Here is a 14817-nt window from a genome sequence, read left to right on the forward strand (position 1 = left end):
GTCGATAGGCCTTCAAGGCGAAAAACTTAATTAAGACTAACCGACAATTTGAAAATATTAAAGATGCGAGGCGCAAGACGATAACACGAGACAACAAATAGAGAATACCAATACGTGTTTTTAAATAACGTATAAGTTGTCTAAATATAATACTCTACAAAGGCTCTCTGACGACGTTATCATTTGGCTAATTTGAATTTAACTTCCTTTGCCATTTATAGATGGCACCACGCTCTCCAATAAAGTTGCTTTTTCGAAGAATCCGATAGATTGGATTCATGGCCATGTCTAATAACAGCGGCTTTTTCATGATACCGGTGCCAATTATAGAGCCGACAGTCTGTTGCTTTAAAGCTCTCAGGCGAATTTTAAGCGTGCACGCAAGCGTCGTTTCAAAAACCAAGTTCGCGCACGAGCAAGCAAAGCATGTGCGAAATTAGGAATTTTTCTAATTTCGCGTCGCGTCGCTCCTTGCGAGTTTCATGTGGGCCGCCTTGTTTACGAAACTTAAAAATTTACGAGATGTAGCAAGATGTACGGTGACTGTCTTGGAGCTGTGAAAGCAGATAGATACATGTAGATAGATTTCCTGAGAGCAATAAATCATCCTCCCAGGAAATCGCCAAGAAGTAATATTTCCGAGAGCCAGGACCCGCAAGTTATTGTTTAGATAGTACTTGTGGAAATAATGGAAAATTTTCACCTGTAAACAGAACGTCGTGGTTTTGTCAAGCCTTAATATGTTTTTAAAAGGTACCACTTTAGAAAGGAACGCCATGGGAATGGTTGTTGCTGACGTAAAGTTGAAAAATTTCCATTATTTTAACAATAACTATATGAACAGTGACTTGCAGGTCCTGGCTCTCAGAAATATTACTTCTTGGCGATTTCTTGGGAGGATGATTTATTTACGCTAATTGTAAGTATAAATTTCTTCAAATTTGTTTTTTTGGTTTAGCTCTTTTATTCTTTTTCTTTATGGACTTTTTACTTATTCGCGTATTTTATCACTCTTTGCAATGCAGTCCAGGCTTGGAAATAAGCGGTGGTCACTGGTTCAAAGACCGGTATATTAACTGCTCGGACCAGTTTTTTATTCAAAAACTAGGGGTTCACTGGTACTTAGGACCAGTTTGTTAATTCCATTTAATTAAAATTCAGCTTGGACCAGTTTAATAATTTCAATTCCTTCAAAATTGCCCAAATTGCCCAACTATCTCTCTCTCTCTCTCTTGTTCTTGTACATTCACTAGAGGGAGCTCATAGTGGGAAAGTGGGAAACTAAGGGAGCCAGTATTTTTCTCTGCGGACCTTGCGTGGACCGCTAGATATTTTATATCGATCCTTCAACTTTTAACAGAAAAAGCTCATTTTTTATTTTTTTATGTGTTAATACTAAAGATTTTGATAATTTACTTTAGAATGACCAATCCCTTACAAAAGCTATTTCTGTAACCCGGGGCTTCGTACACCCGGGTTTCTTTTAATTATTCTGATTTGACAATCCATGAGCTTCTTCTTTTAAAGGGTTTAGCTATAATTTCATTTAATTGGTCTTGAAACTTTTAGTATTTGTATTGTTGCATTTTGTTCAATGGGGTTCTAAGAATTGCGTTTATTAATTTCTAACAGATAACGATGAACTTAGATAATGACCGTTCTTCTTACAACAGATTTAACGAAGTATTTTTAAAGAGTAGATAGATCCTCAAAAACTTCAAGATTCTACAGCAGCGGTTCCCAAAAGCTGTTCAGTGGAGATAACAAACAAGGCTCCACAATATTCAATAAAAAGTAAACAAAAACCAAGAAATAAAACATGTTCTTATTGCGTCACAAAACAGAGCTTTATTAGGACACTCTTAGCACGCGCGATTTGCACGATAACTAAAGTGTGGTACAGTGATGTCAAAGACACGTTAAAACAAGAAGATAATTAATAAAAAGAACTATAGGAAAATATCAAATAGCTTAAGAATTCCACAGTCACCACTTTCACGGTGGATCCTACAGTCCAAAAAAATGTAAACATAGAAATGAATTATGATCAAAAAGGATCCAACCACTTATATAAAAAGTATACGCCATATTACTCATTACCAAGATCTCCTTCGATTTCTAAAAATAATCTTCGAATTTAAAGATTTATCGATTTTTTTTTACGAAATAATATTTTCAAAATTATCTTCTAATTTTGAAAAAAAATCCGCGATTTCTCGGTGACTTTAGACTTCCAAACATAATCTGGAATTTTTATTAAAGATCAATAGAGAAGCCATGTTTTGAACAAATTTTACTGATAACATAAGATTAACTCAATTTAAAATTATTTCTTTGCGTCGTCATTTTTCGACGGTTAGTATTTTTCGGGTTATAGTTTAAGGAATCAACCGAGGGGCAGCTTACTCCTTCGCAGAGTAAATGAGTAATCAAGGTTAAAAATTTAATCGGATTAAATTTAATACAGCCAAAGCTACAGACATCAAATTTAATCAGATTAAATTTTAATACAGCCAAAGCTACAGACATCAAATTTAATCAACCAAGAGTGCAGATTTAATCATGGGAGTGAACTGCCCCTCGGAATCAACGCCAGTCACAATGAAGGCTGTTTTCTTTGTTCTTTTTTGAAGAATAGCGTTATATCTGAAAAGTTAATTTGGTATTCTAGGATGCACTTACCATGGTGTCAGAGTGTTGAAGTCCAGGGAGCGACGAATCTTTACAATTTGGTTTTTTACGCTGGTTTGTGGTTCTTTGAAGAGTTTAAGAGAAGTATTAAGAGACGATGCAAGTGGCGTTTAATTCGTAGCAGTTTCGACAATCTTCACCTTGAGAATAGTGATTTCAACCTTGCTTATACCGTATTACAGAAGTGGGAAATGTAATGAGAGTTGACACTTTATCGAAAACTAGTCTGTTAACTGGCGGTTCGACATGTTCACGTAATAATCGCCAAAAACATCAGTTAGTACTTTCTTTAATTGATGGTGGTTATTTAACCCTTACCTGACACCTATTTCAGATATTTTTTTTTTTACTTTGATAGACCAAAGGGTTAGATTTTATCCTAGCAGTGACCACCTGGGCTGTTAATATGAAACGTGTACCCTAACAATCTCGAAGCAGTTTTCAATGTGTACTATGGGGAAAAACAAACGAGGGCAGAGCCCCCACAGAAATAAAATTGAGGAAAAATTTATAATATCACTGCTTTTATTTATTTTTCATTTAATATTTAATTTAAATATGTTTCGTTATCCTTTGGAACAGCACGCGTTTATGATAGAGGTATTCCTTGTTGAAAGCAACCGTAATGCTACAGAAGGCGCTGTCCTAAAAGTAGATCTAATCACCCCACGGTCCTTCGAGTTGTTCGTTACTTTGAAATTTATGGTGATATCAATCCGAGGTTCCGAGGACCAGGTTATCATCCCAGCAACATGGAAGAGATCGTTCTGGCCCACTTGGCTGCTAACCCTTGAGCAAGAGTCCGGACCACTAGCACGGCTTGGGACTGTGAAGGGCCGGTTATGTCTGGAAAGTTCTTTACCACCACCACTTCCATCCTTTCTGAGCAACCCTTCATCCACCAAGAAATTAACTAAAGCCTGATTCCCACTTAGCGCAAAATTTAGTTTTTGTGAGACGAATTGACGGTCGCGAATAAAATTTACGAAAGAGCAAAGCTACGGCGAAAATTAAATTCGTCGCGAAAATATCAAAAAGTCGTTAAGTGGGAACTACGCTTTATTCTAGCATAAACGACCACTGTTCCCAAGAATAACGAGGCATACTTAACTTAAATAAATAAGTTTGTAAAAATGAATTTAAGTACAGAAGACGTGACAGTAAATACTAAATAAAAAAATACTTCTTTTGACAAAGCATTAAAATTAGCCAAAAAATGCTTTGTTATATCTAGTAGGCCTTAGTTGTCCGATTGTTTGATTGAATAAAAAACGTATTCTTTGGTACACTGAATTATGTTATGCTTACCACTTAATTTAGAAATGGCTCCTCAAAAGCTATTTTAGGTAAAACCAACTGGTTTTTGTTCATGACGTAATATCTAAATAAAAATTGTCCTTTTTCGGTGGAAGAAATTTTATTGGTGGGTTCTAGAGTACGCCCTACAACTTCCTCATTGAAACGTTTTGACTGGCGCTTATCGGTGAACAAATAAATTTTAGAAAACTACGAACTCTTTTTCCCGTTCTTCTGAAATTTGCCAATTAAAACTTTCATTTGCCAATGAATATACCAATTGTATTAAGGCCACCTGTTTAAGGCGTTAAAAGTCGCTAGATGAGTTGGGCCTAAGGTGGTGCCTTGGGTATTAGCCTAGCTGATTATTATTTTAATTATTAAATAGTTTTTGAGAAAAATGCCCTGACCGATCGTTCTGAGACACCCTGTAAAGCTCAAAAATCAGCGTAACACAACTGGTAAGACCTAACTATGGTTTAATAAATTGACTATTAGTTCATCCCAATTAGCCTTTTCATCTTATATAGAGCCCCATAGCGGCCAACACGAGAAGCTCCTAAATTCAGCGGGACGATCTTTACTTTAAAAATAGCAAATTAACTGCTTAGCAGACAAATCTAGCAGTTAATATGCGCTTTTCACGTTGGCCAAATGGGTAATTAAACTCTTTTTTGCTACGATCATAAGTAACATAATAATCGTAAGTATGACACTTCCTATCCTCCAGATGGTTTTTTTTTAATGATGGTCTGTTCGTACATACACTGAAAGGCTAGTCTTTGCAGGTAAAGAATCCCGGGACAGATCAACAAAATTGAAATTATTTTTATAACTAAAAATGGCGACTACATTTGGCGGAATAAATATCACTTTCATAAAATATCTTCTTTTCTGAAGGTAGGTATTTGATAATTCGATAATTATCGGTGTAACCTGCGAATGTTCAGTATTGCCTTATTAGAATGAATTAAATTATGTCTGAACAGAAGCGAACAAGAACCTGTACGCTTGTAAAACCTCAACTTTTAAATAATTCCCATTACTATCCTAAAGAAAGTGAATTAAAATAATTTGATTGGAACATGTTTATAAATGTTGAAAGAGTTATGGGGAATATAAATACAAAGATGACTATATAATTTATACATAAAATATTTTATAAACAATTATTAAAGGTCTAATGTAAAATGTAGTAATTCTTGATATTTTTCTAAAATCTACTAAACAAAATAAATCAAACTCCAACCTTCTCGCTTAAACTAATCTTACACAAAATTGTCCATAAAAAAATATCAAATTTACGTTTTTTGGGTATTTTTCCCATGTTGAGATATTTAAGCGAAATAATTAGAGCGTTATCCAAAAATTAGTCTCCATGTGAAACGTAGAGCGCATATTGCAGTTCAAAATAACAACATGATTCTTTCTTAACCTAAGTGCCTACAAATTTGATTATAAAATTTATCAGAAAACGCCCTTTTAAAACGTAATCACGCGTACAGATTACGCAATCACTTCGTTGCAGACTATCATTAACTGAAAAACTTCAGTGTCACACTCATAGTATTATGTAACTTATACTACTACGGAAAGACGACTTCGTCGGTAAAATCATAAAAATCCTTTTAATTTCGTCATTTGTGTATTTGAAATTTATTGGGCAATGAAACTAGCCGATAAAACTCAAAACGTGTCTCTTTAATACCACACTCGGTTAGTGGGTCAATGTAAAATAAATTATTGATAAAATATGGGGGGGGGGGGGGGGGGCTGATAAAATTTAGAAAATACAACATTTCCAGCTTTCGTTGTCGTAATAGCGCTGGTCTTCCTGATCTTCCCGATAGCGATAGTAGGTGTTGTGCTCGTGGTTGTGCGACATGCACCCGACGTGGTTGTACACGCCACCCATGCACCCCGGAGACTGATGATGGCTGGGACTCTGGCGCCAGAAACTGAAGTCTTTCGTCGTGGCCGCGGAAGCCACTTCCGATGACTCGCTGTCCTCAACTGACCACGGGTCAGGCTCCGCTCTCGAATATTCCTGCATTAAATACATAGAAGGGTAGAATGAGATACCAATGAAACAACAAATCACCTACAGAGACAATGTTTATATTTATAGACAACAAATTGGGTACGTCACTTGATGACTTAGGCCTAAGGTGGTGCCTAGTTCCGCGTTAAATCACTTATTTAGATGCCTTAAAAAGATTTCAGAAGCTTAGCAACTGGCGATTGAAACCTCCGCTGTAAACCACGCCTGTTTCTATGATACATTCCTGCTTAAGCTAATAACATTTACAGTAGTACTAATAATAACGTAAGTAAATCAACAGACTTAATTGATACTAACATTTTTCCTCATCCTGTCCAGCAAATCCTCCATTTTTGCAGATCCCTGTTTTATTCGGAAATCCAAAGGTTCGCAACCATTCTGAAAATAAATTTCGTTACTAACGGTTCTTCGACTTTCCAAAATGGTTGATTCGATAGTTCTAGTATTTATGGTTAAGGCTCCAAGCGATGAACCAAGAACAGTTGCCTTTCATATAAATACCTTCAGTCTATACTACAATTATTTTCAATCTATGTACATGAATGAAAATATCGTACGCACAGTAAATCTAGCATCGACCTGCCAAATTCAGTGTTATCAAAAACCACTTTTTTCATAAAAGTCCAAGCCAGTGGAAAAAGTTGAAAATATGGCCAAACAAGGCTAATAATGGTGTACTATCTTTTAGCTTTGACGGAACTAAATTGATTATGTAACTGATTACACATTAAACATTACTATAGGCTGTACTCAGTTTCATCTGCTTATAATCAATCGGTGGTTAGCTCCTCTTAACCAGTAGTGGATAGTAAAGGAAAATTGCGTTTAAAAAACTAAAAACCACTACTTTTATAGCAATTTTCCATCTTTCAGTGTGGAAACTTGAGAGATTGAACTCCGCCATTGTTTTCAATATCGGTAGTTAAAAATATCGTGCGCATCCAATTTTTGTATATATCGGTAACGTGATCCTTCAAGCTACAGACAGTGACCTTTATTTCCAAGAACTGAGCAATATTTTGCTTTTTTGTGTAGTTGGCTAATTAGCCCATCTTTAGGCCTAGCACCTTTTGAAAAAATCTTTGTTTCCGTGCGCGGACGGAAATTCGTTTTCAAATCTCGCGCCGTCGGATTCTTCGATTAACCGCGGGATGGCTTACTGGACACTATATGATGGCTCCTTCAATAACCGATCTCGACGGAAACTATTCTATTGTGACTTCTTCCCCTCCGATTCAACTTCAATCTACTCCAACTCAAATTTACCTCACCCGACCCGAACATGGAAGCAAGTCTTCTTAACCAGAATCTGCGATTCTACTTCTAATACAAATATTTTTTACATAAACTAAGCTTGATATACTGTTCATTAATTAACTGATTCTTTCCATTTTTATGATATAGCAAAATTTAACTTTTTGTATGTACTGTATTTCCCATATTGTAATTCCGAAACAGACATAAATGCGAGAAGCCATTAATAAGATAGTCTACGAATGGGAAGGTTTCGATTTCGTTCTGAGGTATCATTACGGCGGAGCTTGGCGAAAAATGCCAGCCCATAACGTTCCAGCACATCTTACCATTGAATCATATGTTTCGTTAAACATTCCTAGTAGGAAATAAGAATTCCAGTTAGGACTTTAAATGTAATAATATTTACTTTGTCCAGAGTGTGTTCGGACGCTCCATGGTTGAGGAGAAGAGCTCTAATGTCGTCGGAATCTGGTTGGCCGTAACAATAATGAAGAGCCGTTCTATGGTACTGTTCAAATGAAGAAAATATTACTTTATCGTTAACCGAATTTCACATTCAAACAAGGAGCCCTTCGCAAATGACGGAATCCAGCAAGGGGGTTGGTTAAAGCGTTACTACACTCTTAAAAATGAGGAGTTAAAAAAATTGGGTTGTCTCACTGCAACCCAAATTTGGGTTAATAAAAACCCAACATTAGTTAATTTTTAGAAATTGGGTAATTTTTTATGGGTTTAATTAGGTTAAAAATTTGGGTTGAAATCCATATAGAAACTTTTCAACTCTCATTTGGTTACAAAATTTTCAACAATGGTTAGCTTATTCCTACCGATTCTCATATTTGTTGAAAAGTACATATTTTGTTACTATAATAGTTAAAAAAAATATGTATATGAAATTTTTCACGGTTTTAGAAATTTTAGTTTTTGAATAAAGGAAGCTGTAGAGCATACTCGGAATTTCGAAAACCTTTAATGGAATTGGTCTGGTGGAAATCGCACATTTCGTCACGGAAATAATTGGTCATGAAAAACAAAAATGCTGGTACTACCACGTAGCGTTCAAAACCTAACACTTCTAAAGTCGCGAAAAATTTCATGATATTTCTGAAATTTACAAAAAAATAACGATCTCCCCCGAGAGCGTACATACTGAATATTTTACATTTCTAGAAAGTATAGATTTTGAGAAAAATTCCTGGGCCGATCAAATAAAGTCACCCTTTATAAGAAAAATTAAACGACCCTCTTAGATATGAAGGTTTTTACATGAAGAATTTGTAGGAGTAAAAGTTAAATGCAGGACACACATGGATTATTATTTATCAAGGTAAAAACTGTCTTGAGTTTTCGACCCGCGGGTCTTTGTCTAACTAACTTCAACGAAACCAATTTTCTTATATATATCGTATCGTAAAAAATCTACAACGTTATCAATCGTTAAAAAAATGTATTTTTATTTTTAACAATTGATAACTTTGTAGGTTTTTTACGAAACGATATATATATAAGAAAATTGGCTTCTTTCAGTTCAGTTTGACAAAGACCTGCGGGTCGAAGGCTCAACATTTATTACCTTGATAAATAGTAATCCGTATGTGTCCTCCGTTTAAATTTTATTCCTGTAATTTCTACATGGATCCTTTAAATGATTCATATCTAAGAGGGATATTAATTTGGTCTTATATAGGCACACGAAAATTTTCAGGTCTAAAATTTACCTACCTAGCTGTACGTCCAATCACGCCATTAAAATTCAACCCAAGGTCGGGTAATTTTTAACCGAGGGTGGGGTAGAATTCAACCCAAAATCAAGTTGAATTTTTAACCTTTAATGGGTTGAGTCTAATCAACCCAAATTTTGGGCTGGGTAAATACGGACCCAGGTTTGGGCTGAATTTTAACCCATTTTGGGTTGAAAACAACCCAACCTTTTTAAAAGTGTAAAGCCAGGTTCACACTTACCCCTAAAATCGCTTCATATTACATAACTAGTTTTTAAAACCAACGTGAGAAATCGCTTCGTGTTGGTTCGGAAAGCAACTCGTCTCAGTCGGTTCGCTTAAAATCGCTTTCAAAACGACAAGGCGGTTAAGTCAAAAATAATGGGAATACAATTCTAAATTATGTCAAATAATATTACTGTACATATAGTAAACATGATTAACTAATTGTTTTGGGGTATATTTTAGTATTTTCAAAATTTTGGTCATAATTTGAAATGACGCCAAGCCTGGGCTATAAGCGAACCGGGGTGAAGCGATTTCGCACGTGTGAACGAAGAATTATAATCTGCGACCTAAATTGTGTTTTAAGCTCTAGTGTGACAGTGGCTTAATGGTTACAGGGGGAAGGGGTTGGTCAAATGTTAAGATATGTTATTAATAAAGCACAAATCGTCTACTTAACAGACGGAAATCTAGCAAATTTATTAGCTACTCGCGTTGGTTGTTGTGTGGCTCTTTGTCACAATTTAGTACTTTTATCTCATTTATTTTATCAAGAAAATAGGCTAATTAGTTTAAATAAATTTAATAATTTAAAGGTTTATAGAGCTAATTGAGAGGTTAAGCAAAACCCGAAAACGTGAATTGGGAACTTGTAGGAATGTAAACGTACCTGCACCACCTACATGTTCCCCCTACAAGTTTTCTGATGCTGGCTTAACCTATCTGTTATAATTCGGGGGTTTGAGTATTTATTAATTAATTTAGGCGAAAGCTATAAAGTGGGTTGGCCGATTGGTTAGCGCTTTCACTTCTTTGAAAGTCGAGCCGGACTCAATCACAGTATGTGGCACTCGGTGAAAACTCTGAACCACTACTTTCTGCGTTAAGTTTGCAAGTTCTTTCCCCATTGGTTAAAGGGGTTTCACACACTTATTGTTGTTAAGGTAATGATGGGTGTAGGGTGCTGTTGGCACGAAGTGCTTGCCACCACCCTCGTTCGCATTATAACCCAGCCAACTGATTTAAAGGCATTTAAAAGCGCTATTTTACTTGGGTCTAAGGTGGTGCCTTGGTGGTACTGATTATTATTAAACGTAACTTTTTGCCGTAACGTAATTTGCGAAGGACCCCCAATGGTGTTTTTGTCATACTTGATCGAGTAAGGTATCGACTGAAATGACGGGTGGCTTGCAGGCGAGGATGTGCTCCACGATGTGAGTTTGATTGTGAAGAACGGCGCGGTGCAAAAGTGGAAGTCCGTCACCCTGAAAACACACTTCTCTCAGGGACAGTACCAATAATAAACTCACATTAACCAAAAAAATGTATTTATACACACCAATTAATATAGAACGTACACAGATCGTCTTACTTCAATTTGGCTGTCGTAGAGACCGGACTAACAATTGTAAGTTTAGTGAATTTATTGACGCCCTTTATGCCCAAGAATAGCTAATGAGTAATCGATCTAGCCACAGCTAGACCGAGTTCTCATTAACTACGTTTTCATGGAGGTAGGAATAACGGAATTCGGTAAATCCCAATTTCGCAGACCTGAAAGTCTTCCCTAGCATTTTTATAGAGTCTTACGCTCGACTACACTATTCTATGAATGAATGAAAATGCAGAGGTAATCCTTTCTATTGAAGTTTCATTTTTAGTTTTATATGGAAGATAATTCTGAATTATTCGGTAGTTACTAAACTACGCGAAAGAAATTAGTTTATCAGAACTAAATAAGATTAAAAAGGATAAATAACAGTGATAAAATACGGAAATAGGACGAAACCGGTCTATAGTTTGAATTTCTGGCTTTTTTAGATGGTTTTATTAAATTTTTACTCGTAGATATTTTTGGTTCGAGATTCACGTCTTTATTTTTGCTCGGAGACCTGGACTACGTGCGTATTTTATCAATCTTTGCAATGCAGTCCATAGCCGTAGTTTTTATTAACTTAAGAACGATTAAGCTAGTTTAGCAGTACAAGGTTTAAGCAACAACATAACATTCCCAGAACCTTGTAGAGGATCATCATTGGTTTAAAGAAGGACGCGAGTGTGGAGCATTTTATTCCATACTTTCACTCTTACTTACTTTTGATACTAGTCATACTACTGGCTATTTGAAACAAGGATCCTATATGTTAGAAGGATAGGTAGCCCTCCGGCCAGCCCGTGTTTTCAATACGCCGGCAGCGCCGTCGATATTAAGAGAGCCTTAAACGTGGGACAAATTTTGGCGGTGCTTCCTCCATGTTTTGTCCTTGACGGAATCTTAAGACGGATTCTCTATCGCGCATGACCCACCGACGGCCCTGCCATTTTTCGTCCCTCGCCGCATATCCTTCTAACATATAGGATCCTTGTTTGAAACCAAATGAGAGTATGGTTGTATTAGGAAACGTACTTTGGGTCTACCGTGCCAGGCTAGATTCCTCTCGAAAATGTCTCCGTCGGAGTCTAAATTCCATTCGCTCATTCGACGGAATGTCTTCATGTTCCCCGACTCGGCCGCCATTGACAACATCTTGATCTGCATCTGTCGATATTCAAATACCAATCTCACACTTCTACAAACCAACACAGTATACGTCTAATCATAGGTCAACGGGCTCGGGCTCACGCTGTGAACCGGAGCTCAGGTATTTATAAATTAAGATTGTGAGCCTGAGACGAGACCGATCAGTTTTCACGTTAAAGCCGAGCCCGAGCTGAGGAATTGTGGAACGAATATTGTAACTAGTGAGCCCGAGCTTGAGCCCCTGTTAAAATACAAATAACTTCGAGCACGAGCTTGAACCCATTTCATGATTCACATTCCTTGGAGCTCGAGACCGAGTAAGTATTAAAAATTAACATACTAAGAGCTCAGCCTTGAGCCCGACATAATACTTGTGCCCGAGATCGAGACCGATTTTGGTAGTTTTCATATTTGACTCGAATTGTAATTGCTTCGAGCCCGAGCCCGAGACCACCCGTCAATTTGTAAATATAGTGAGCGCGAGCCCGAGACGGTTTGTAAGTTTTAAATATACGTAGCTCGAGACCTCACATCGGCGGTGAAATTTAGATAGTAGATTGTGACAGAAGTATAATAATAATCTGCTTCGCTAATACTTATTTATAAAACATACTCCTACTGTAAAAAATTTCAAATTTGTTGTACTTCACCCCGCACTATTTTTTCTCCAGAAATGAAATTTGATAAATCAGCGGAAGCCTGGGAAGGTTTCAAGAGAATAACAGTAGCATTGTAACCTGGCGTTAAACGTCGCAGATGATTTGAGCCTGAGGTGGTGCCTTGGGTATTAGACTAGCTGAATATTATTATAATTATTATTATTATAAGTGACATAGTATTTACTTCTGGTTTTATTTATATAATGTGCGGTCATGACTCAGTGAACGGATTTCAATAATGTTGGCTGCAAGGGTAGTCAAACTAAGTCTACACGACACTACACAACACAAAAATCCAACGTTCAAACTTGTAGTGATATAATTCAGCTCTAGCTCTTTCCAAAATGGTTTAATTAGTTAACATGACACGTGAGACGTTTTCACTTGACATGCAATATCTACCTTAATATTTTAAAGTAAACTCTCCTAGATTTTACTGACCTGATATGCATCAAGATGTTTGAGGTATTTGGTTGAAAAAGCATCCATAATTTCGTTCTGCAACGAAATAAATTAAACTAATTTAGCATTTTCAATTTCCTCGTTTTCCCTTCGATTCTTTCACTTTCTGTGAGGTAAAAAGTCACTTTTGTCTGAGCCATAATGTATTTATCTGTACTTAAAGGACGAAAACAGAGATTCTATTTTCTGGTGCGCGAATTTCGATCCCCGCAAATCTGAACTTGTCGATTTCTTGAGGAGTGACAGCGTGGGCAGCTTGTTTGGAATAATACGGACTTTTGGCCTCCGCAAGGGTATTCCAAGAAAATTCGGTTATGGAGGTTTTTATTGAAAGAAAATTCGGATTTCCCCAAAAGGAAAAACCCTTGTTTTGGGTACATCCTAACTAATGCATACTGTTTCATTATTTAAAGCCATGGATAGAAGTCATTTCGGGCGGTGTTGAACTTGTAAATAAACTAAGATCTTCCCTTGACCCTCAAGTTAGTCGGAAAAAACCTACCAAAAATTAAAAATTTCCCCAAGGTCATCTGAAATACGTGTTGAAGCATTTTCATTGTGCTGAAATGCGAATTTCCCGAGCAAATTCGTTCGACGGAAACACGTTTAAAAAACTGCTGCGAGTGTTTCCATGTAAGGTAATTCGGATTTCGCTAATCCGTTTTACGAAAACACGGATTTTCTTCTCCATGAAAACGTAGTGGATAATGAGTATCACTCAATCTGTCAGAACCTTCAAGCAAGTGGTCAGAGATGTCAATCAGCTGTCACTCGTCAAAAAATTAAGTACAGGATACTACTCTACGAACCAATATTAAACTAAATTAATTTTTTTATGAAGGCGTAAATCATTTTAACTCCATGGGTTTATCCGAAATCCCAAATCTGCATAAATTTAAATCAATGGGTCGGGAATTTGTTTTGAGAAAAATGATGATAACATAATTTTGTAATACTGTATGATATATATAAGTGCTAATACCTATGTTGTACTCATAATGCCTGTGTTTTGGCTTAAAAGTCAGTCACTGACTTAGCCGATTTTCCTCTTCTAATTTGAATGTAAGTAACTAAATAAAACATTATTATTATTATTAGAGGTGAAAATCCGCTCTGTTCTCGGTCTTTAAGGAGATTTTTAGCGCGGCTACCCAGACCCCTAACACTCTACCAGTAAGCTCCAACCCCTAAAAAATTAAATCAAACGTCTTCCGGCGCGATTGAGGCGCAGAGCGGTGACAGGTTTCCTTCCCCCTCTGTCGTGACGGGGGGGGGGGGAATATATCATCGTCTGAACTTTCTTGGTCGAAATTAAATCAACTTTTTAAAATTATTTCTAAAAGCTGTAGCGGATAACTGTTTAATTTTTAATTTTAATTTAAAACGCAGATCAGTGAAAAAATTTAAATAAGGATAACAGATTTTACCGGATCAGATAAGATAAAGGGTGAGTGAACGTGTTTTCCCTGCTATGTTATCTGTATAAAACAACAGTATGAAAAGAAGATTCAGAGATTCCTCAACAGATGAAAATGGAAAGCACTAGTTTTAAGGCCGTGTCCAAAATATACCTAATCCAGTACAATTTAAGTATAATTCTACGCATTTCTCGACTCGCAACTGACTAACTTGACATTTCATATCCTACACATTTCTTGCTTGTGTGTTTCGGGTGTATAAAATGTTAAATTTTATGTGACCTTGATTGTCCAAAGTGATTTTAATAACCATCAACAGTTATTGTCCTAAAGGATTCAGAGAGATCAAAGGCGAGAAGCCCACTTAGCTGTTGCGTTTTCATCTGCCAAGTAGACACTTTTTTCTCTAAAATGGAAAATTGGCTGCTTAGCAGCTAATGAGCTTCTCGATAAGGTGTCTATGTGATCTGAAATGGTACATTGTTTACCTATAGCTAAGGATACG

At 36.5% G+C, this 14817-nt stretch overlaps 2 protein-coding genes across 3 annotated transcripts in view; one reads left to right on the top strand and one right to left on the bottom strand.

Moving 5' to 3' along the window:
• LOC149949517 (uncharacterized) overlaps window positions 1–14817 on the top strand; it is a 136326-nt gene that overhangs the window by 103394 nt on the left and 18115 nt on the right. The window lies entirely within an intron of this gene.
• The window catches only part of LOC149949537 (uncharacterized), a 113961-nt gene continuing 104771 nt past the window's right edge, over window positions 5628–14817 (bottom strand). For both annotated transcript variants that reach the window (XM_090167837.1, XM_090167838.1), the window contains 6 exons: window positions 12874–12930; window positions 11660–11791; window positions 10404–10517; window positions 7713–7814; window positions 6347–6427; window positions 5628–6034 (listed from right to left, as the gene is read on the bottom strand). In XM_090167837.1, coding sequence (XP_090023963.1) covers window positions 5771–6034; window positions 6347–6427; window positions 7713–7814; window positions 10404–10517; window positions 11660–11791; window positions 12874–12930 — 750 coding nt within the window. In that variant the 3' untranslated portion in view covers window positions 5628–5770. The remainder of the gene's footprint in view (window positions 6035–6346; window positions 6428–7712; window positions 7815–10403; window positions 10518–11659; window positions 11792–12873; window positions 12931–14817) is intronic.

This window comes from Leiobunum rupestre, chromosome 3, assembly GCF_980474605.1.
Source record: "Leiobunum rupestre chromosome 3, qqLeiRupe1.1.hap1, whole genome shotgun sequence".
Classification (NCBI taxonomy): Eukaryota; Metazoa; Arthropoda; class Arachnida; order Opiliones; family Sclerosomatidae; genus Leiobunum; species Leiobunum rupestre.